At 46.3% G+C, this 21,364-nt stretch overlaps 1 protein-coding gene across 1 annotated transcript; it reads left to right on the forward strand.

The window, feature by feature from the left end:
* Positions 1-13,532: 13,532 nt before the first annotated feature.
* LOC124694461 (dentin sialophosphoprotein-like) lies at positions 13,533-19,443 on the forward strand. The gene is made up of 3 exons (XM_047227444.1): positions 13,533-14,101; positions 16,397-16,577; positions 18,478-19,443. The coding sequence occupies exons 1-3, from the start codon at positions 13,535-13,537 to the stop codon at positions 19,302-19,304; spliced, it is 1,575 nt and encodes a 524-aa protein (XP_047083400.1). The 5' UTR covers positions 13,533-13,534; the 3' UTR covers positions 19,305-19,443.
* The last annotated feature ends 1,921 nt before the right edge of the window (positions 19,444-21,364 follow it).

Consider the following 21,364-nt stretch of genomic DNA (forward strand, 5'->3'; position numbering starts at 1 on the left):
AACTTCAAGACACAAATATAAAATAAAGTAATCAGATAAAATAACACATGGGTTATCTTCTGCAGAAATTTTTCTTTATAAAGCTTATTAAGATATTCAGCTTTAATGATGCACTGTATGAAATAGTATTCCTATAAAGAGAGTAACAGAGGCAAACTAAACACATTTAAGCTAACATGCTTCTGTAAAGGAATCTGTACACAACAACGGCAGAACAGTTGATAAGTATAAGAAGATAAATATGTATTTCAATTACACACATAGAGAGGTATGAGTATCAAGAAATTTTCGTAGCATCCATTTCTTCTGTGGCTAATTTCTAGTAGGCTTAAAGAATAAATCATAGCTACTATACAGATATTTTCAAGATCAAAACACTGATTAAAACAAGAATATAACTAAAACTTCAAAACTTATTTTTATTAATAACATGACAAGGTAGTTGATCAACTTAAGACAGGACTCCAGCAGCCACTTCAAATCCATTTTCAATAGTAGTATAAATGATATTACTGGCAACAGGCCCACTATCCAGAGCTTTATCATAGACATTTGCCAAATAAAATTCTTTAGTAAAATGCTGCATTTCCCGTATCAGCACAAAAATAAAAAACATTATCATAAGATTTATCAAAGTAGCATGGATTATCATATAACAAAGAGTATAATTGTTCTCACATTACTCATAGAATATTTATAATCACAGAAACATAATATTTAACCTTTTCTTGAAGTTAATGAGCGAAATGAAGAATAAAGAGATAAAGAGTTACCTTCATTAGTTGTTGCCAGTAGCTAATCCATTCTTCTCGTTCGCCGCCTTCTTCTTCCTCCAGAATATGCCTTCAGGCCCATCGACCTCTCTTTTTCATCCAATGAGCTTTCGTGTTCATCAATTTCTTCTTCCAGTTCTCTAAATTGGAGTACAGTTCTTGCATTAATGTGTCTTCTTTACAATCAAGGATATAAGGATTTCATCGAGAATCATGAATTAAGAGAGACATAATTCAAGGCCTCACAAACAACACAAGTTTCATAATTTCAAATTCATGTAGAAGGATTCTATCCGGAGGTCTTGCAACAAGACAAATTGTTCTACCTTCAACCTATGTCGTAGTTATAGCACCATTATAGTTCTTAATAAAAAATTTCACTTGTGCTTTCTACATTGAAATTTAAGATGTTTAGTATCCTGGTTGAGAGTGAAGCACGCTGAGATTTACATGTTTAAGCAAGATTTTAGTAATTGTATTCAATTTTTCTATCATAGCACTCATTATTTACCAGTTTTGATCTTCTCATAACAATTATAATATTCTATAAGTCTAAGTAGGTTGTTGGTTCTCCCATAATAAAGAGTGTTTTTAATTTTTTGTTTTTCAAATTTTTATGGATTTTTGGGCAGGCAGCGAGACAAATAAAACAATATTAAAAGTAACTAGGCAAAAGTAAACTAAGAAAAAATAATACTAGACAGAAATAAACTAAGAAACTAAGAGCAAAAAGTAAACTAAGCAAAAAACAAACAATGTTATAGTGGTAGAGTGCACTCCCAGTGAACTTATGAGTAGACATGCCCACTTTACACCCAAAGCTATAAAAATAGCTCCTGATAACGGCAAGTATAGGGATCGCACTGAGAAGTGAAAACCTGCAAATTTATTGATTCACACAAGGAGAGGTAAAGAATACTTATGTTTCCTAACAACCAGAGCTGCTAATAATTCAACTGAAAACCTTGAAAAGACTATGGTTGTGGTGATGTGAAAAGTATATGATATGAGAGCGTAGTAACAAAGAATAATAAAGCATGTTAGCTGTACCAGAGCAATGGCACCAAGACAGTTGATACTACTTCTGAACGACAGAGAACACACATGATGATGAAAGATGGACCGGGTTCCCACCATTCACATCAGTGGTAAATTCTCCAATAACAAGTTGGCGGAAGGGCGGCCAAGCGCGACGGACCTAAAAAATCGTCGTAGGACTTTGCCTGACGCGGTTTCCACAACAGAACCCATATCGCCGGGTTAGGTCCATAGGCGACGAAAAATACCCCTTAGCGGACGATTTTGAGACGTTGTCTATCAGAACTTTTCTTGTAGTGAAGCAAAACAAAATAAAATAAAACAAAAACAGAGAGAGAGAGGTAGAGTGTACTCCCCAGGTGAACTTATGAGTAGAGCTATGCCTCCCCGGCAACGGCGCCAGAAAATAGTCTTGATGACCCACAAGTATAGGGGATCGCAACGAGTCTTCGAGGGAAGTAAAACCCAAATTTATTGATTCGACACAAGGGGAGGTAAAGAATACTTATAAGCCTTAACAACCGAGTTGTCAATTCAACTCGCACTGGAAAAGCACTAGTAATAGGGGTGATGTGAAAGTAGCAGTGATATGAGAGCAATAGTAACAGTAACACAGCAGCAGTAATAGTAACACAGGAGCAATGGCACGAGAAAATAGTTGATACTACTTCTAATGACATGTAGAACGAGTATATGATGATGAAAGATGGACCGGGGTTCCCAGCTATCTTCACTAGTGGTAACTCTCCAATAACAAGTGTCGGGTGAACAAATTACAGTTGGGCAATTGATAGGATTGAAATAGCATTAAGACAGTAACATCAAGATTATTAATCATGTAGGCATGTTTTCCATATATAGTCGTACGTGCTCGCAATGAGAAACTTGTACAACATCTTTTGTCCTACCAGCCGGTGGCGGCCGGGCCTCTAGGGAATCTACTGGAAATTAAGGTACTCCTTTTAATAGAGCACCGGAGCAAAGCATTAACACTCCGTGAAAACATGTGATCCTCATACCTAAGCTTTTCCCTCCAGTTGTCCCAATTTCTGTCACTTTGGGACATTTGGTTCCGGACATAGACATGTGCATACAACTTGTAGATACAATCTAAGTAATAAGTATAGAGCTTAAATCTAAGATCATGCCACTCGGGCCCTAGTGACAAGCATTAATCACAACAAGATTGCAGCAACAATAACTTCACAAACTTTATAGATAGACTAATCATAATGTAACAATCCATCGGATCCCAACAAACACAACACCGATTACATCAGATAAATCTCAATCATGTAAGGCAGCTCATGAGATCATTGTATTGAAGTACATGGGGGAGAGAATACCAACTAGCTACTAGCTAGAACCCGTAGTCCATGGGGGAACTACTCACTGGAGCATGATGGAGGCTATGGCGTTGATGGAGATGGCTTCCGGGGCACTTCCCCGTCCCGCAGGGTGCCGGAACGGAGACTTCTGTCCCCCGAATTGGAGTTTCGCGATGGTGGCGGCGCCCCTGGAGTCTTTCTGGAGTTTCGTCAATCGGTGTCGAGTTTTTAGGTCGAAAGGGCTTAAATAGGCGAAGAGACGGAGTCGGAGGGGCCACGGGGCCTCCCCACAGTAGGGCGGCGCGCCCCCCCTTGGGCCACGCCGACCACACGTGTGGGGCCCCCAGGGCTCCCCTCTGGTCCCCCTTTGACTTTCTGGAAGGTTCCGGGAAAAATAAGATGTTGAGTCTTTGTTTCGTCGAATTCCGAGAATATTGCCCGAACAGCCTTTCTGGAACCAAAAAACAACGTAAAACAAAGAACTGGCCCTTCGGCATCTCGTTAATAGGTTAGTTCCGGAAAATGCATAAAAATATTATAAAGTGCAAGCAAAACATGTAAGTATTGTCATAAAACAAGCATGAAACATCAGAAATTATGGATACGTTGGAGACGTATCACTCAGCCAAACACCTATTTAGTTGCATGAATGCTTATAGTTTACTACTATAATTGTAAATTTAGTATAAGATCGGCCACTCATTATTCTTTCAATGATTTTATGATGCACCCAAAAGTTGTATATAGTCAACTCTTTTTTAATTCCTATTTAATGATAGCACAATACTCTCAAAGGGATTGCCTCAATGCCTCTGCCATCCTCTTTTCTTGCTGTTAGATTATATGTTTCGGTTAAGCTAGACTTGTAACGCAAGCTATTGTTTTAGGCTTAGTCGGTTGGCTCTACTATTTATATCCCTTGTACCCCAAACAGTTTTGTATCAATTGTGAGACATAATACAATCCTACATGGTATCAGACTAATCGATCCTGACCTATGGCGCCGCCGCCTAAGCCGCCGCCGCCGCCGCCTGGTTACTTCGACCAGCAGGCCAAGGCCGCCGCCGCCAAGGCCTCTTCTACCCCTCCCACGGCTACTCCTCTCTCCTACGCAGACACCATAGCCGATGTCACCCCCTTCATACCTATTACTTTAGATCTTGCCCAACACAACTACTACCATTGGCGCCACCTCTTTGAGGTTCACCTCGGGCGCTGCAACCTCCATCACCACATCGCCGCCGACGCCGCCCCTCGTCCTGACGACGCTCGCTGGACCACAGATGATCTCGCCATCATCCAATGGATCTACACACGCGTGTCCACGGAGATTTTCAATCTCGTTTTCCGTGAGGCCGCCACCGCCACCACCCTCTGGGCGTCCCCGCGCCGGCCTCTTCCAGACAACGCCGACGCCCGGATCAACAACCTCCACTCCGCGATCCGCAACACCCCTCGGGGGACTCCTCGCTCGGCGTCTACCGTCGGCCGCATCCAGCACGATGGCGGATGAGCTCCGCGAACTAGGCGATCCTATGCCTGATCGCCAGCTTATCAACATCCTTCTCCAAGGGCTCGACGACCGGTTCAAGCCTCAAGCGGCCATGATTCCCTTCATGCAGCCTCGCCCTTCCTTCAAGGAGATTCGGTCCCTGCTGCAGAACGCCGATGATGACCTCACACGGCGGGAGGCGCGGCCTCACGTCTTCGCCGCCTCCACCCGGCCGCCCTCGCCGCCTACTCCCGCACCAGCAGGCTCGACGAGCCAGCCCACCGCCGCGGCGGAGACCCCCGGCACCGTTTCCAGCCTCGGCCGGCAGCCTCCCCCCGGCCGGCGTCCCGGCCCCAACTACAAGGGCAAGAATCCGATGTACCGGCCGCCGCGATCCGCCACCCACCGCCCGCCTCTACGCCCGCGCCGCCGCGCCGCCGCTCCTCCCACTTGGCGCCCGCCACCGGCGGCACCGACGCCTCGCGCCCGCACTCGCCGCGCCGCCTACCCGGCACCCTCCTCATGATCCCCGGACCGGCATGGTTCGAGGCTTGGTCCATGCCCCGGGCGGCCCCCTCTCCGATCGGCGCTCCTCCGGCCTACACGGGTGCTCGGGCGCCGGGTCTTCGCCCCACACCGGTTCTCCCGGACTCCTCGGCCAGCGCGCCCCGCCGAACGCCTACCACGCCGCCCCGGCCTACCACGACGGGGATGCCATACATGCCATATCAGCACCCCCGCATGTTTCAGCCTTCACCTGTCCTCATGCCGCTCGCTTCCAACTCGCCTCGCTGCATCAACCGACCTCTCGCTCCTTCACCGAGCCGGGACCAATCTGCGTTCTTGCAGGCCATGAACAACTTCGCTGCCCAGGGAAACTCAGGTATGGACTGGATTTTCGATTCCGATGCTTCTAGTCACATGTCTGCTTCTAGTAATATGCTGTCAAATTTTTCCACCACACCACTTTCATCCAGTCCTAGGAAACGGCACTACTATACCTATATATTGCACCGGCCAAACCACCATACCTACACCCACCAAACAACTCCTCCTACGTGATGTCCTTATTGCACCCGCGCTAATCAAAAACTTAATTTCTGTTCGTCAGTTCACCCGTGACAATCTTGTTTCTATGGAATTTGATCCGTTTGGTTTATTTGTGAAGGACTACCAGACCAAAGCGGAGATCGCTCGGTTCAATAGCTCCGGCGACCTCTACACTCTCCATGGCGCCGCCACCCACGACCCACCAACCTCCATGGCGGCGTCCGTCGACCTCTGGCATCACCGTCTCGGCCACCCCCACAATGCTACTTTGTCTTCTATACTTAGCGAATTTTCAATACATTGTAATAAGGATAGTCATAATACCTCCATGTGTCCCTCTTGTCAGCAAGGAAAACATGTTCGCTTACCCTTTAGTTCCTCTACTACTGCTAGTACCTTTCCTTTTGAACTTTTGCACTGCGATTTATGGACATCTCCCCATACTAGTGTCTCTGGCTTTAAATATTATCTAGTCGTTCTAGACGATTTCACACACTTTGTCTCGGACTTTTCCTTTACGCAACAAATCGGACGTACACACCATTTTCCTAAACTTTCACAAATATGTCGCCACACACTTCTTTCTTCCCATTAAATTTATCCAATGTGACAACGGCAAAGAATTTGATAACTTTCAAAACCGAAACTTCTTTCTTCAACATGGCATTCTTCTCCGATTTTCATGCCCATACACTTCACCTCAAAACGGCAAGGCGAACGCTCGCTTCGCACAATAAACGACATCATTCGCACCCTTTTAATCCACTCCTCAATGCCACCAAAATTCTGGGCCGAAGCCTTACGCACAGCCACCTACTTACTTAACATTCGGCCTCACAAGTCCAACACAAACTCTACACCATTCTACTCTCTTTACCTTAGTCATCCCAACTACTCGAACTTCGCGTCTTTGGCTGTCTTTGTTTTCCAAACACCGCCGCCATCTCCATCAACAAACTATCACCTCGCTCCATTCCCTCGTGTCTTTCTAGGATACTCCGATGAACACAAGGGTTATCGCTGCCTGGATCTCGTCTCCGGCCGCGTCCACATCTCTCGGCACGTTACTTTTTCCGAGCATATCTTCCCTTTCTCCACACGGACATCCTCCCAAACTCCCATTGACCCATCGCCTACCCTACATCATCCCATAGCTCACCCCGCTAGGTTTCCTCACCACTACCTCGCTCCTACCGCCACCCCAATGCCCTCCTCGCCTGCCGCGGCAGACCCTTCAGCCGACTCCACTGCCGCGACAGCAGGGTCGGCTGCTTCCTCTGCCGCGTCCGCAGCTCCACCCGATACACCTATCTCCCCCGCCGCTCCTTCTCCACCTATTCCACCATCTTTGACGTCTGACTCATTCGCTGCGCCTGACGTCGTTGATCATCCCACTCCACCTCTACCACCCCATGCTGTTCCTACCCAAGCTCCCACAAATGATCACCCAATGCGCACTCGGGGCAAAACGGGATTTCACGTTCCAAAAGGGCCGCGTCTCAATCTTCATGCCACCACTTCTCCAATCTCCCCCATCCCTAAAACCTACAAAAGTGCTCTTCTCGATCCTAACTGGGCTGCCGCTATGCGTGATGAGTTTTCTCGCTCTCATTCACAATGATACATGGCGCCTTGTTCCTCGCCCTGTTCGGTGCAAATATTGTTTCCGGCAAATGGGTTTTCCGCCAAAAATTTCTCTCCGACGGAACTCTCTCTCGCTACAAGGCTCGCTGGGTTTGTCGTGGTTTCTCTCAAGCAGCACGGCATCGACTACGACGAGACCTTCTCTCCTGTTGTCAAGCCTAGCACTATTCGCACCTGTTCTTAGCATCGCCACTTCCTCTTCTTGGCCCATTCACCAACTCGATGTCAAAAATGCCTTTCTTCATGGTGCTCTCCAAGAAACTGTTTATTGTCAACAACCTTTAGGCTTCGAAGACTCCTCTGCTCCCGATCATGTTTGTCTCCTTCAAAAATCTCTTTATGGTCTCAAACAAGCTCCTAGGGCTTGGTTCCAACGTTTTTCAACTTACATTCAAACAATCGGTTTCACTCCCTCTCTCACCGACACCTCTCCTTTTGTCTATCACACTTCCACACACACAGCTTATCTTCTTCTTTATGTTGATGATATCATTCTCACTCGCTTCCACTAAGACTTTTCTTGATCATATTATTACACTCGCTTAACTCTGAATTCTCTATGACCGATCTTGGTGTGCTTCATCATTTTCTTGGCATCACCATTACACGTGACTCTAATGGTCTTTTTCTTTCCCAACGTCAGTACATTCTAGATCTTCTCAACCGCGCTAGGCATGATTGATCGTCAGCCTGCTCGTACACCCGTTGACACTAGCGCCAAACTCTCTCGCTGATGGCGAACCATTCTCAGTACCCAACTCTCTACCGTAGCATTGCGGGTGCACTACAATACCTTACTCTAACACGCCCAGAAATATCTTATTCTGTTCAACAAGTCTGCCTATATATGCATGATCCACGAGTTCCTCACTACAATCACATGAAACGCACTCTTAGATATCTAAAAGGAACATTAGATTATGGTCTTCACATAAACACCACTTCCCCTTCTAGTTTGACAGCATACTCTGATGCGGACTGGTCTGGATGCCCCGACACTCGTCGGTCCACATCCGGATACTGTGTTTTTATGGGTAACAATTTGCTTTCATGGTCTTCTAAGCGACAGGTTACGGTTTCACGCTCGTCTGCGAGCTGAGTATCGAGCTGTTGCACATGCGATTGCTTGAGACAGTTTGGCTACGGCAGTTGTTGGCTGAACTTCATCGTCCCATCCAGCAGGCCACTATTGTTTATTGTGATAATATTTCAGCGGTTTACATGTCCAGCAATCCAGTTCAGCATCGGAGGACAAAGCATATTGAGATAGATATTCACTTCGTCAGGGAGAAAGTTGCTTTGGGCCAAGTTCGAGTTCTTCATGTTCCCACTACAGCGCAGTTCGCCGACATCTTTACCAAGGGACTACCGACACAGCCGTTTCATGACATTCGTTTCAGTCTCAACGTGATTGAACCCCACGTTGACACTGCGGGGATGTTAGATTATATGTTTCGGTTAAGCTAGACTTGTAACGCAAGCTAGGGTTTTAGGCTTAGTCGGTTGGCTCTACTATTTATATCCCTTGTACCCCAAACAGTTTTGTATCAATTGTGAGACATGATACAATCCTACACTTGCATTTTGTAGGCATCGACACGCTGGCAACTTGCAATTTACTAGTCTCTAGAGACACTCGAAATTTATTCGGTGTCAGTCGTCCAGAGCTTCCCATATCAAGGTTTATCTGACGTTTGTTTTATGACAGAGCTAGCTGGAGTCAGAACTTGACACTCCTGCTCCCAAAGCGCTACAACTACTCAAATTAACAATCCGAGAACGGAGACTACCTGTGTGTAATCCCCTACGCGTGTGCCTCCGTACGCATATTTTACCTGGTGACAAAACGAATCTCACGGCGACGAACCGAGACCCGTCCGGGAAACAGCGCCGAATTAAGCTTCACAGGTTCGTCAACGCTAGGCTGCAGTACACTTTACCACCTTGGTCCGGTAGATTTTAATCGCGGAGGGGGAGGGGGGACAAAATGGCGTGGTGTAGCCCGAGCACAAACATAAAGTTCAGTAACTATACGACGTACGTACGCCCAAGAAAATAAGCTATATTACCTACGTACTGCACATATACACGAATAAAGCGAATGAGTTGTCAAAAACAATTGATCAGGTACATGTGACCCCTCTTCATTTTCAGAGTAAATTGCAGCGCGGTACTCGCTTGACTATTTTGACACGCACGCACTGGAACGAAGGTCGTATATATGGCTCGATGAGGAGAGCACGTACAACGCGAGAAAAGCCCGATCCCGCATGATTGTCCGAACGAATCAATGTATACTACTCATGAAGTGGTATAGCTGCCTAGCTATGCCTATAGGGTTATGGTCGTATGTGCTCGTTGTTGTCAGCATATTAAAGCCACATTTATATAGTACTTTTTTTGCGGGTACATTTATATAGTACTTGGAAATTAATTGAGAAATTTAATCCGTGGATGAGGACTTTTGTGATGACCGAAAAACAAATTCATCATTGCGATGCACATACATAAACCATACTCCGTACCCCGATCACTACAGGAAACGTTGAGATGCCGACGGCCAATAGCTATGCCGACAGCCATTTGTCCAGGCCGTCGACGTAGGTTCTAGATGGCTACTGCCCCGTCGGCATAGCGAGATCTAAGCCGGTGGCCACCGCCGGCATAGCCTGGCCGTAGGTGTAGATGGTGCAATGCCGAGGGCTACCATCGACACAGCTCGGCCATCGGCATAGCTAGAACAAAACAATATAAAGGTTTTGTTTTATAAAGAATAATATCATGCATATGGCCTAACATAACATGATATACTGATAGACTCCCGCTACCAAAATCATGACATAGTTTGTTCAAATGACTCCATTTATGTGTATGTGTGTATCTTGGGGTGCCAAGAAATGTTGATGTTGGGGTTTTGAATTGTCTTTGCACAAAAAATCCATTGTTTATTTTTAAGTGTCTGTAATGGGTTTGTTTGTGAAGCCCCTACAAAAAAAAACAATTCCAAAATTCGACCATCCAAATTTTCAAGAATACTGGAACACATCATGTGTATAAATATCCAACTGATTGCATCTTAAAATATGTCTAGGTACCTCTCACCAAAAGGGCAAATAGTGGTTGATTAAGTTGGAAGGGGCATTTTAATCTACATGTGGTGCTTGATAGTTTGCTCATGATTTATTTGAAAAGATATTTTTGGGTTCCCAACTATTTATTTCATCATAGATACATAAAAGTTCAGCAAGATTCAACCCCTAGGTCAAAAGTTAAAGCCCACCATTTTGGTAACATTTTAAATCAAGCACAAGTAATTCAAAAAATCAAAAATATAAAGCCTTTGCATTATGTCATCTTATGTGACCTAGTTTCTAGGAAACATAACAAACTTAAGTATCCCAAATATTCTAGAACAGCCTTATTAGAAATGCCCTACCATTTATGAAATTTAATGGCTTTCGAACCAAATGATCAATGTCATGACTAAAATCATGGCATAGTTCGTTCAAATGAACCCATATTATGCACAATGTTCAAGAAATTGTTAATCGTAACCTATCGGTCGGCCTCAAATTGAAGATTAATCGGTTATCGGCTGATTAATAGATTTTATCGGTCGGCCATTTATCGGCTTATTTTTGTAAATCCTAATGGTTGGCACTAAACTTTCTATAATATGCTATGTAAAAATAATATTGGAGCATTGAACACAAGAATTACCTTGATTCCTTGCATTCGAATTAATAAAAATGGCTAATGCGCAGACTATAGGACGAAAGTATCGACTGCGAGACCTAATTTCAGCGAAATTTCACTAAAAATCAGCCGCAATATCGTCTATCAGACCAAAAATTGGACGAAATATCGGCCATCAGACAGAAAATCAGCAAAAATATCGATGCCGACGATAAATCAAAGGATACGCGAAAATCTTATCGGTTACCACCCGATTCACGATAAATCGGTCGATAAATCGGTATCTCGGCCGATTTTTTGAACAGTGATTATGCATATGTGTGGATCTTGGGATGACAATGAATGTTTAGGTTTGGGTTTTGAATTGTCTTTGCACAAAAAATCCATTTTTATTTTCTAAGTATCAATAATGGTTTTTTCCTTAAGCACATACTAAAAAACAATTTCAAAATTGTACCATCCAAAATTTAAAGAATACTAGAACATATTGTGTGTACAAATAATCAACTGGTTGCCTCTCAAAATATTTCTAGGTACCTCTCATAAAAAGGACAAATAGTGGTCGATTCAGGTGGAAGGGGAGCCATTTTGAACTACATGTGCTTGATAGTTTTCTCATGATTCTTTTCAAAATATTATTTTTAGGTTCCCAACCATTTGTTTCATCATAGATACATAAAAAGTTATGCAAGATTCAACCCCTAGCTAGGTTACAAAGTTCATGCCCACCGCTTTGTCCACATTTCAAATCAGGCACAAGTAATTTAAAAAATTCAAACCTTCGCACCGTGTCATCTTATGTGAACTATAGTTGCTAGGAAAAATAACAAACTTGAGTTTATCAAATATTCATGGCATAGTTTGTTCAAATGACCTACCATGTACAAAGTTTTAGGGCTTTTGAAAGCAAATGAGCTAGGTCATGACTAAAATCATGGCATAGTTTGTTCAAATGACCAAATATTATGCATATGAGTGCATATTGGGATGGAAGGGAATGTTGATGTTAGGGTTTTAAATTATCTTTGCACAAAAATCCTTTATTTATTTCTAAGTGTCTATAATGTTTTTTTTTTTGCAAAGCACCTACCAAGAAAACAATTTCAAAATGGTACCATCAAAATTTTTAAGAATATTAGACCATATTGTGTGTACAAATAACCAGCTGGTAGCTACACTTTTGGGCCTTTGTTAGTAGTATTGAAGAATATCCTAACGACGTGATCATATAGGATTGATATTCTTTCATTGAAGATGGAGAACAAAATCTACCGAAGTGCCTTCGAGTGGATCTAGTCAAGAACAAGTTACCATTTTAGATCAATTCCAATTTTTGCTCTTTTTATTTTTCGGGTTGGAACAAAATATAGAAAGAACAATTCTGCTTTTTTGGAACAATATTTGCTTCCTCGAAATGAAACATAAGTTTTTAGCTACAAATGAATAGTTGTTTCTGTAAGAAAAGTAAGCCATACCTAACCACAGAGCTATTGCAATACCGATTAAATAAACGGCCGTGACTTGTAGCTGGTGGGCAAGCAAGTAGATATTAAGGTTTGTTGACAACATACCAAATCAATACCCTAGAAATTAACTTGTCGTGTACCATGAGAAGTAGGAGTAGCACTACTTGAAACACTAGAAAGAAGCTCAAGCTACTACAGTTGCAACATTGTAGTAGTTTACTTTGTCTAGTATTCTTGCTTTTTGAGTTTCAACAGAATTTTCTATTTTTGCAACTGACCCGCAACCAAACAGCAGTACTCGTCGAAGGGGACAAAAGTTTTGCTTGACTAATCTCTACAGTATTACTATTGTTTTCAGATGATCTATACAGTATGCAACCCACTACACTACTCCGTAATCTTATTACTAGACAAAGTATGTTGCAACTACCACACATTCTTCTCAGAAATTATGTCCGGCCGTGCCTGCTGGTACTATAGTCACGAAACCACACCACACCGCACCGACACCGTGCACATTATTTTTGATACCAGTACTATATATTCAGGAACATGGAAATCAAGCATGTGTTGTTGACACTGTAGCTACCGTTTGGAAGTAATAATCCGGTACTTGGCCACGGAACACTCGTTGATCAGTGGCTGTGCTGCTCACTGTCTACAGTAATCGCCGAGCGTGACTGATGATGACTCACTAACCGGCGAGCGAGCGAGCGAGTTGGTGACCACGTACGTACAGCAGAGCGGAGGAGAAAGATCCATCCTGGCGAAACAGCTGAAATGCCCGCTGCGTGCATCCACTTCCACTGCACTACTTAAGCTGACCTCCCCACCCCCGCGAGCCGTCCACCTGCCCCAGCGGCCGCCGGCAGCCGCCACCTCCCTCCCGCGCGCCGCCCACCTCCACATCACTCCAGCCCAGGCATAAAACCTAGCTGACTGGCACGAGCACGACCCCCACATGCATTTCCCACGGACGCGCGCCACTCGCCGCCGGCACTGAGTTCTTTCCAGCACGCTAGCTCCTGCTGCCTGGCGACCTGAGCAATGGGGTCAGCGGCGCCGCTGATGACGCTGCGGGACCTGCTGGAGCTCAAGTGCGAGTCCAGCTGCAGCGACGGCTTCCGCTCCTACCCGCGCCGCCTCCCCCGGCAAGTCGACGACGGCAAAGCACTGCAGGCGAAGGAGGCGCCCGTGCAGCTGCTGATCGAGTCCGACCTCCGCCGGAGCCCGTCGCGGACGCTGTCCTCCATCCTCTTCCCCAGGAGCCCCGGGTCGCTGGCCACCGTGTCGCGCCTCACCAGGAGCCTCTCGCGGCGGCTCGTCTTCTGGAGACGCCACCGCGGGGACGACGACGACGACGACGAGTACGGTTGGAGCGGCGGCGACGAGCGGGACTCGCTCGGGCTCCCGTCGCCCGTCGTCAGCAGCTGCTCCGCGTCCCAATGCTCGGAGTCTGTTGCAGAAGTCAGCGACCCTCTCGTTCAACCGGAGGAGCTGCAGTCCGGCGCCTCGGATGAGTCCGAAAAGCCGTCGCCGTCGACGTCCTCGGCCTGCACGGGGAGTGCCAACGACGACGCGAGCGACGGCGTCGCCGCCGGAGACGGGCACACGGTGAGCACTTGTCCATCACTCTGCATGTTTGACTAGTTGCCCCTTGCATCGCCCGTTATAGTAAATGCCCGGCTCAATCATTGCGCGCGATTTATTTGTTGGTTGGCGCGGCGATAAATACAGTAGAGTTTGGTGATCGATCGCTGTGCCCATACGCGCCATGCACATACTACATGGTGCGACGGGCCAAAATTTTCTATTCGTATTGCATTTCAAAATCAGAACAGTAGGAAGAGCACAATGCACACATCTCCGTCACTATCTCCTTTAAAAAACACATCTCTGCCGCTGGCAAATCTGCAAAATCTTTCTTTTTTTCTTCCTTTGTGCTCCACGCTTACATTTTTTTCTAGCATTTGCGAATAATCAATTTTCCCTCAAATTTCAATGCCTTGGTAGCCAAAAGAAAACCCAAATGATAGTAGTACCATGGTAAACCTTGAAGTAGCTAGGCAGATTGATGAGACGGGATGGCATCTTTCTGTCGGTGAACCCAAAATATGCTCTTTTTTTGAATTTGATTTGATTTGATGTGATGGAGATGACTACTCTAAGTAAGATTGTGCCTTACCGTCCTCAACTCGGGTGATCGACCACGGACCAACAGAAGGCGAGTGTTGGAACTCGCTGACATGTGGGCCTATGTGCGCACAGTAGTATTTTTCCCATAAAAGTGGCTTTGCGATTCAGTACCCTAGAAATGGGAATGCCTTTTCTACCGTGGCTGGGTGCTCTTTGTAGTTCAATGAGCCCTCAAAGCTCGGTAAGTTGAGCGCTAGTTTGGTTGATTCGTTTAGCTCAGCTCATTGTAGTAAGCTATTGTACTCCCTCTCTCATAATTTATTAGGCGTGCACGTACCACTAGGTCATAAATTTGATCAAGTAAGCATTATTTATATGTTATAAAAATTATATCATTAGAAAGTTTAGATGTTCTACTTTTTAATGATATAATTTTTGTATTATATAATTTATATAGGTCAAATTAACGACCTAGAGATACATGAAAGACTAGTAAACTGAGACGGAGGGGTATCTTTTTTGTAAATCTTAGCTCGCTATTGTTAAGAAGCTAAACGAGCGAGCGGCGAGCCTCGGGAGCAGCTCATTAACTCGGAGTTTATGTAACCTTTCTTTTGAGTTGAGGATCTCATCTAACCGGTAAGTTTGAAATGAACAAAACCCAAAGGCACAACTAAGCATGTACGCCCGTTGTGCTGCCTATGCATAGCTTGGTTTGCCAGCCAAATTCTGATGCTAGGTTTGGTTAGCCAAATCTTGATGCTCGGCTAGTGTGTTTGGCTAATACGCGTCAACCCCTATCATGTTGTGGCTTGGTTACAACACTGATACATACTATATGTAACTTATTAGCCAATAATTTTTTAATGACCTTAACGAGCAGGTCGTTAGCACTTACGAACACGTAACAAACAGAGCCAAAAAAATAATTTTAGCTAATTATTCGTAACGATCACGAGCCTTAATGAGTACAGCGCTATACACCACCACTAGAAGGCCTTTAAGTTTAGGAGTAACGAGAATAGTTATTCCAAGTCATCAGTGACCTACAGGCACGTCTGGGAGTTGAGTAAAGAGAGTTGTACGGCGGCACAGGTTCAAGTGAACCTCAAATGGGGTCACGAATTTAACTAGTGTGCCCTGCCTACGCGCTCCTGGTGATTAAGTTTCCTGCTGAACGAAGCAAAGCCCGTCATCAAGGTGACCTCGTGGAGCACATAACTATGGCAGACGAAGCGTACTTTTCCGTTGCAGCAACCCTCCTGTTCAGGCACGATCGAGCGCACCAGGTAGGTAGCGCGCCAGCCAGCTGCCCCGAGAACGGCAGGCCACGTTCTGCGTGGCACGCACAGCCGTCCGATGCCGGTGCTACGTCCGCCGGTGACCACCGCCATTAATGGCACGGTGACCTGATCGATCCATCGATCGATAGATCACGTAGCTAGCGCGCGGTTAGCAGCGACGAAGAGGAAAATGCCAACATTACGTGCTGTGGTCTGGTCATCTTCTTGGATCCGTCTCCACGCATGCGAGCAATTGTCTTTCGTCGTGGTCGTCTTCAGAGATGCAGATCCAGGAGCGGATCGTATCGAACCATCCGAAATGGCTTCCGTATGTTTCTTTTTCTGGCATTATGACCGATCGGCACCTTCTGCCGACAACGGTTTTTGTAGTAGAGCGCGGATACCTGCTCTTGTTTTTTACAGCGTTTTCACTCTTTAATTTGACAACAATGAGGTGGCTAATCGATCGATGGTGTATGATGCGCTGCAGGGGCTGGACGGCGACCCCGTGGGCAGCGGCAGCCTGGAGTCCATGGTTGACAAGCAGCAGCTCAGCCCGGTATCCATCATGGATTTCCCCTTCCACGACGAGGACGACGGAGACGAACGCAGCGACGCCGGCACCTGCTCGCCTTCCTTCCTCCAGTGCCAGCACGACCTCCAACTCGAACGTAAGCATTCTGCTCCGAGATTACATACATGACCGAGTGTACAACTTTTTATTTCTGAGAATGATTAATCCGAATGATCAAATCCAAGTGGAAATTAACTAGCCAAAAAACACCATATATGATTTCAAATTGATAGATTATGAAATTACATTTTAAGACAACCTGGGTGATATTAATTTTGCGTGCTACATTTTCCCTGTCAAATTCAAAGAATTTTGACTAACGACAAGCTAGAAGAACGCTCTCTCGCGAACGAGAGAGCAGTACTCTCTCTTTTCCATAGTTTTGGTCAAAGCCAAAAATTTGAAGTTTTATTAACGATATAAAAAATATGAACATATACTCCCTCTATTTCAATGAATAAGGCACTCTCGTTTTTCGTATTTTATCTATAACCATATAAGAAATATTTGGTATATAAACTTGGTATCATTACACAGTATACCTCCATACTGGTTTATTAGAGTATTACACATTTCAAAAAACAAATTGACTACTAATTTGGTCATCAAAATATAAGATATATATCATAAAAATTATATAATTGAAAACTTCTTTTGAATATGAATCAAATGGTATATTTTATATGGCATATATCTCATTTTTTTACTAAATTAATGGATAATTTTTTTCTTAGAAGTGTGCAATATCCTAATATACCGGTATAAAGGTAGTATGCACTATATAATCGGAATATTGCTGTCCAATTTATTCAGTCAAGATTATCTTAAAATGTGAGTGCGCCTTATATATAGGAACTAATGTAGTACAATACAACACCAAATGCACACAATATGAAAGTATATATATTACAGTACGACGGTTCTAACAATATTGGTTGGAGATTATAAATATTGATGCTACTTTTTGTTCTTACTCCCTCCGTTCACAATTACCTTGGGTTTTGGCTTTATTTAAAGTATAACATTATAAAGGTTGGCCAAATATTTAGTAAAAGATATCAACATGTACAATGTAAGAGCTATTGTATTAGAATTGTCATAAAGTAGATTTTCATATTATATGCATTTGTCTTTATAGATATTGATATTTTTCCTATAGATTTAATCAAATTTTATGAAATTTGGCTTTAACTAAAGCCAAAACACAAGGTAAATAAAAATGAAGGGAGTATATGATTGGTTAACTTTATTTTTTAATTTCAACCAAAAAATTATGTACAACTTATTTTGGAAAAGTGGGAGTACTGCTAAAATTCTTCCACCAAATAGTCTATAAATCGATGTCTGATTTTTGTATAAATTTAAATGTATCTGAAACAGCGTCTAGATACATCTAAATTTAGATAAATCTCAAACTCTATTTACAAACAGAGCTAGTAGGAGTGTTGCAAAAGATCAAATCTAGAAATCGAAATTGGCACCCGATCAATCTTGGCAAGCGTCCCACGCCGGGAGCTCCACGGCGCTCTTCACGTCTCCTGCTCGGACACGACGCTGCGGCCATTAAAGCCGCACCAATTTTCCAGGCCACCATCGAAACCGTTGAGTGTGCCGCTGGACCACGGGCAGACAGACGCATTGCGGACAGAGCTTTCCGAGCCTTTCTCCGTTCGGTGTGCCGGACGGTGGTTGTCCTTGGACCTCCCGATTGACCTTCGCCTCCGTGCATTCATCGAGTGTCCTCGATCGATCCATCACGCATTGCCATGCTAGAAGCAGCGGAATCTAGATCCTGATTGACCTGTCGCATCTGATCGCGACGATTGTCCCGTCGTGTCCATCGATCAGATCACACGGTACTTCTTCCATAGGCATCGTGTGCAGTAAACAAAATCGACAAGTTTTTTAGTACTGATCAGTGTGTAGCATAATGTAATCGATCTGTAGTTTAACAATGCACAGCCCGTTGAATTTTAACCTCGTCGATGCAACTGCAGGGTCGACGTCGAGCTCGGCGCACGAGCCGCTGCCGCTGCACAAGATCCGACGGCTGGACGGCCTGGCGCAGGCAGCAGTTGACCCCGTGGACCTCGAGCCACGGTTCGTCGCGTCCGACGACTCCGGGCCGTCGTCGTCGGTGTCGGGCGACACGCAGGCCCAGACCGACTCCAGCGGCGCTAGCACCGACCACGACAGATCGTCAGCTACGACCTCGACGACGACACTGTCGACCGATGAGCAGCACCACCGGGGCGCCGATGATGAAGAGTGCGAACCTGACCACGCCAGGTCGTCAGAAACGACGTCGACGACACTGTCATCTACCGACCACGACAGCCCTTCAGCGACGACGTCGACGGCACTGTCGACCGATGGGCAGCGCCGGAGCGCCGATGATGGAGAGCGCGAGCCTGACGAGCACCTCCATTGCCGCCTCCTCGAGCGGCTCCTCAAGGACGACGACGGCACGGCGGCCACTTCGGATGCTGCCGCGGAACGGCTGCTGATCGACTTCCTCGCCGAGGGCCTCGGTCGGCTCCGCTCGTCTAAGGTGGGGTCTGTGGTCGGCACGGTGAGGCCATCGGACGACCACGACGAGTCTATGCTTGTCCGTGCGGCCAAGGAATGGTTGCTGGGCGCCGGCACGCGGTGGGGCGTGGAGGACGTGCTGTTCGCCGGGCCGGCGGCGCTGGCGGACATGGACCGGGAGCGGCGGTGGATGTGCGTCGGCGAGGAGGAGCGGGAGGTTAGCGTGGCGGTGGGAGAGCTGCTTATGGACGCACTGGTGGCGGAGCTGGTGAGCGACCTGGCAGCACGGTGTTGACCTGTAGTGGGCTCGTTGTACGTACGTGCGTGTGCCGTGTGCCGCCGGTCGGACGGTGTGGTTTTGGTTTTGTAGGATTCCAAAGGGTGCCACTGCCACAACGATGTACGTATGTGAACTTGAGTGTTAACATGGCAAGACTGATTGATATATGGTGTGTATGTATACATGATGGGTTTTGTAGCTTCGGTTTTGGAAAATGCTTCGTATCCTCCGGAGGCTGCGCTGATCGCAACCTCCGGGTTGTGACTCGTCCGATCCGATCGATCGGTTCGCACAAAACTTGACGCGTGTCCAGCATTGGTGGGCCACGTTCTTATCTTCTCCTGCCTTTTCTCTTCGTCAACGCGAACGCAGAACATGACCCCGGCCCAGGGAAAGTACTGAGAGCGGTCGCAGGCAGCGCCATCGTCGTACCCCACGCAGCTCCATCGCCGGACCTCCTCTTCCACCTCGCCGGTAGCGCCGACCTCCACCTCCACCTCGACGTCCGCCGCCGCGCCTCCACCTCTACCTCGACGTCTGCCGCCGCGCGCCGGGGCATCTTAGTGCGGCGACGTACCTCCGCTTCCACCTCGCCGAAAGCCCGCGCTCCACCTCCACTTTGCCGGCCTCCGCCAGACCTCCACCGTGCTGCCATGTGCCCCGGGGCGCCGCCGCTGACCTCCACTGACCCGACCTGTGCCTCGAGGGGGCCACCACCGATCTACACACTTGGACCACCACGGACACGGAGGTCCATGGCGCCGGTGCGCTGCAGCACCTCCTCTACCATCAGCGGCGCCAGTGTGCCCAACGAGGTCTCCAGAGCTCCTCCACCACCAACACCCAGCTAGGGGCGTGCTGCTCGCGCGATCTCCTCCGCCAACATTGTCGGTGCCGCTACAACCGCCCATTACCGAAGCTTCAAGAGGCATGTGTCGAAGCTACAAAGGTTCAACGTCGATGCTGCAAGCTGGGGGCACCATTGCAGAGTGTTGGGCAAGGGCGGAGCTGCAAATGTTGGACTGCGCCCGCTGCATGCTGTCAACGACGAAGCTGCAAATGTTTGGTCGCCCTGCTACGTGCGGTTGGTGGCGGAGCTATAAAGAAGGGTTGTTGTGCCGCGAGCAATAGGTGACAACAGAGCTGCAAAGGAAGAGAGGCGGTGCTTATCTTGCAGCCATGTCGACCATCATGACGCTATTGACCCACACTGCGGTTCCGCCTCGAGCCCTTAAGACTCATGATGTCCCGTAGCTGCTGCGCCGCTCGACGGCCGCTCCCGGCTGTGCCTCCTCTTTCTCCCATGCACACGCATACGAACTGTGCTGCAAACGATGTCGGGAGGAGATGCAAATGTTGTGGGTCGACGGAGATGCAAATCTTGTGGTACGGAGCTGCAATCTGTCACTAGTATTGCTCCAAAGGCTCAACGATTGTGTTGCAAACCCACAACGATGGCGCAAGAAGCGAGTGATATTGATGCTAGCCGGAGCTGGGATGCCATCGGTGTTGCGCCAGCGAGTAGTTGACGATGTTACAATAGTATAAATCATTTGCTACAAATGTTCTATGGTTTTGCTACTTTAGTATAAATGTTGCGCTACAATGTCTCCGGTGAGGTCTCCGGCAATGTCTCTGGCGAGTAGTGGAGGATGCTACTGTAGTATAAATTTTTTGCTACAAATGTTATGTGTTTTTGCTACTTTAGTATAAAATTGTTGCTTCAATGTCTCCGGCCATGTCTCCAGCGAGGTCGGTTTAGCATCAATAGCACAAAGTTTTTGTCACGAAATCTCCGGCGAGGTCTCCGGTGAAGTATGTTGCTCCGAGAGTCTCCGGCAAGTCTTTTTATTTTTATTTTCAGTCGAATAGTTTTTTGCTTCAATAAAGCAAAAGTGGAATGTTTTTTGCAGCGATGAAGCAAAGTGTGAACGAGTCGCAACTCTCCTTCTATTTTAGTCGAACCGTTTTTTGCTTCAATGAAGCAAAAGCGGGGGATTTTTTGCTGCGACGAAGCAAAGTCATGACTTTGGTCTCAGATGAGCACTGTGTCACCTGGTCTTATTTTTTTCTAT

Source organism: Lolium rigidum, chromosome 3 (genome assembly GCF_022539505.1).
Source record: "Lolium rigidum isolate FL_2022 chromosome 3, APGP_CSIRO_Lrig_0.1, whole genome shotgun sequence".
Classification (NCBI taxonomy): Eukaryota; Viridiplantae; Streptophyta; class Magnoliopsida; order Poales; family Poaceae; genus Lolium; species Lolium rigidum.

Excerpts from the sequence above, each read along its gene's own strand:
- LOC124694461 (XM_047227444.1), top strand. The coding sequence starts at position 13,535 with ATGGGGTCAGCGGCGCCGCTGATGACGCTGCGGGACCTGCTGGAGCTC. Across the intron at positions 14,102-16,396 it reads CCGCCGGAGACGGGCACACG|GGGCTGGACGGCGACCCCGT; the intron begins GTGAGCACTTGT and ends GATGCGCTGCAG. Across the intron at positions 16,578-18,477 it reads GCACGACCTCCAACTCGAAC|GGTCGACGTCGAGCTCGGCG; the intron begins GTAAGCATTCTG and ends ATGCAACTGCAG.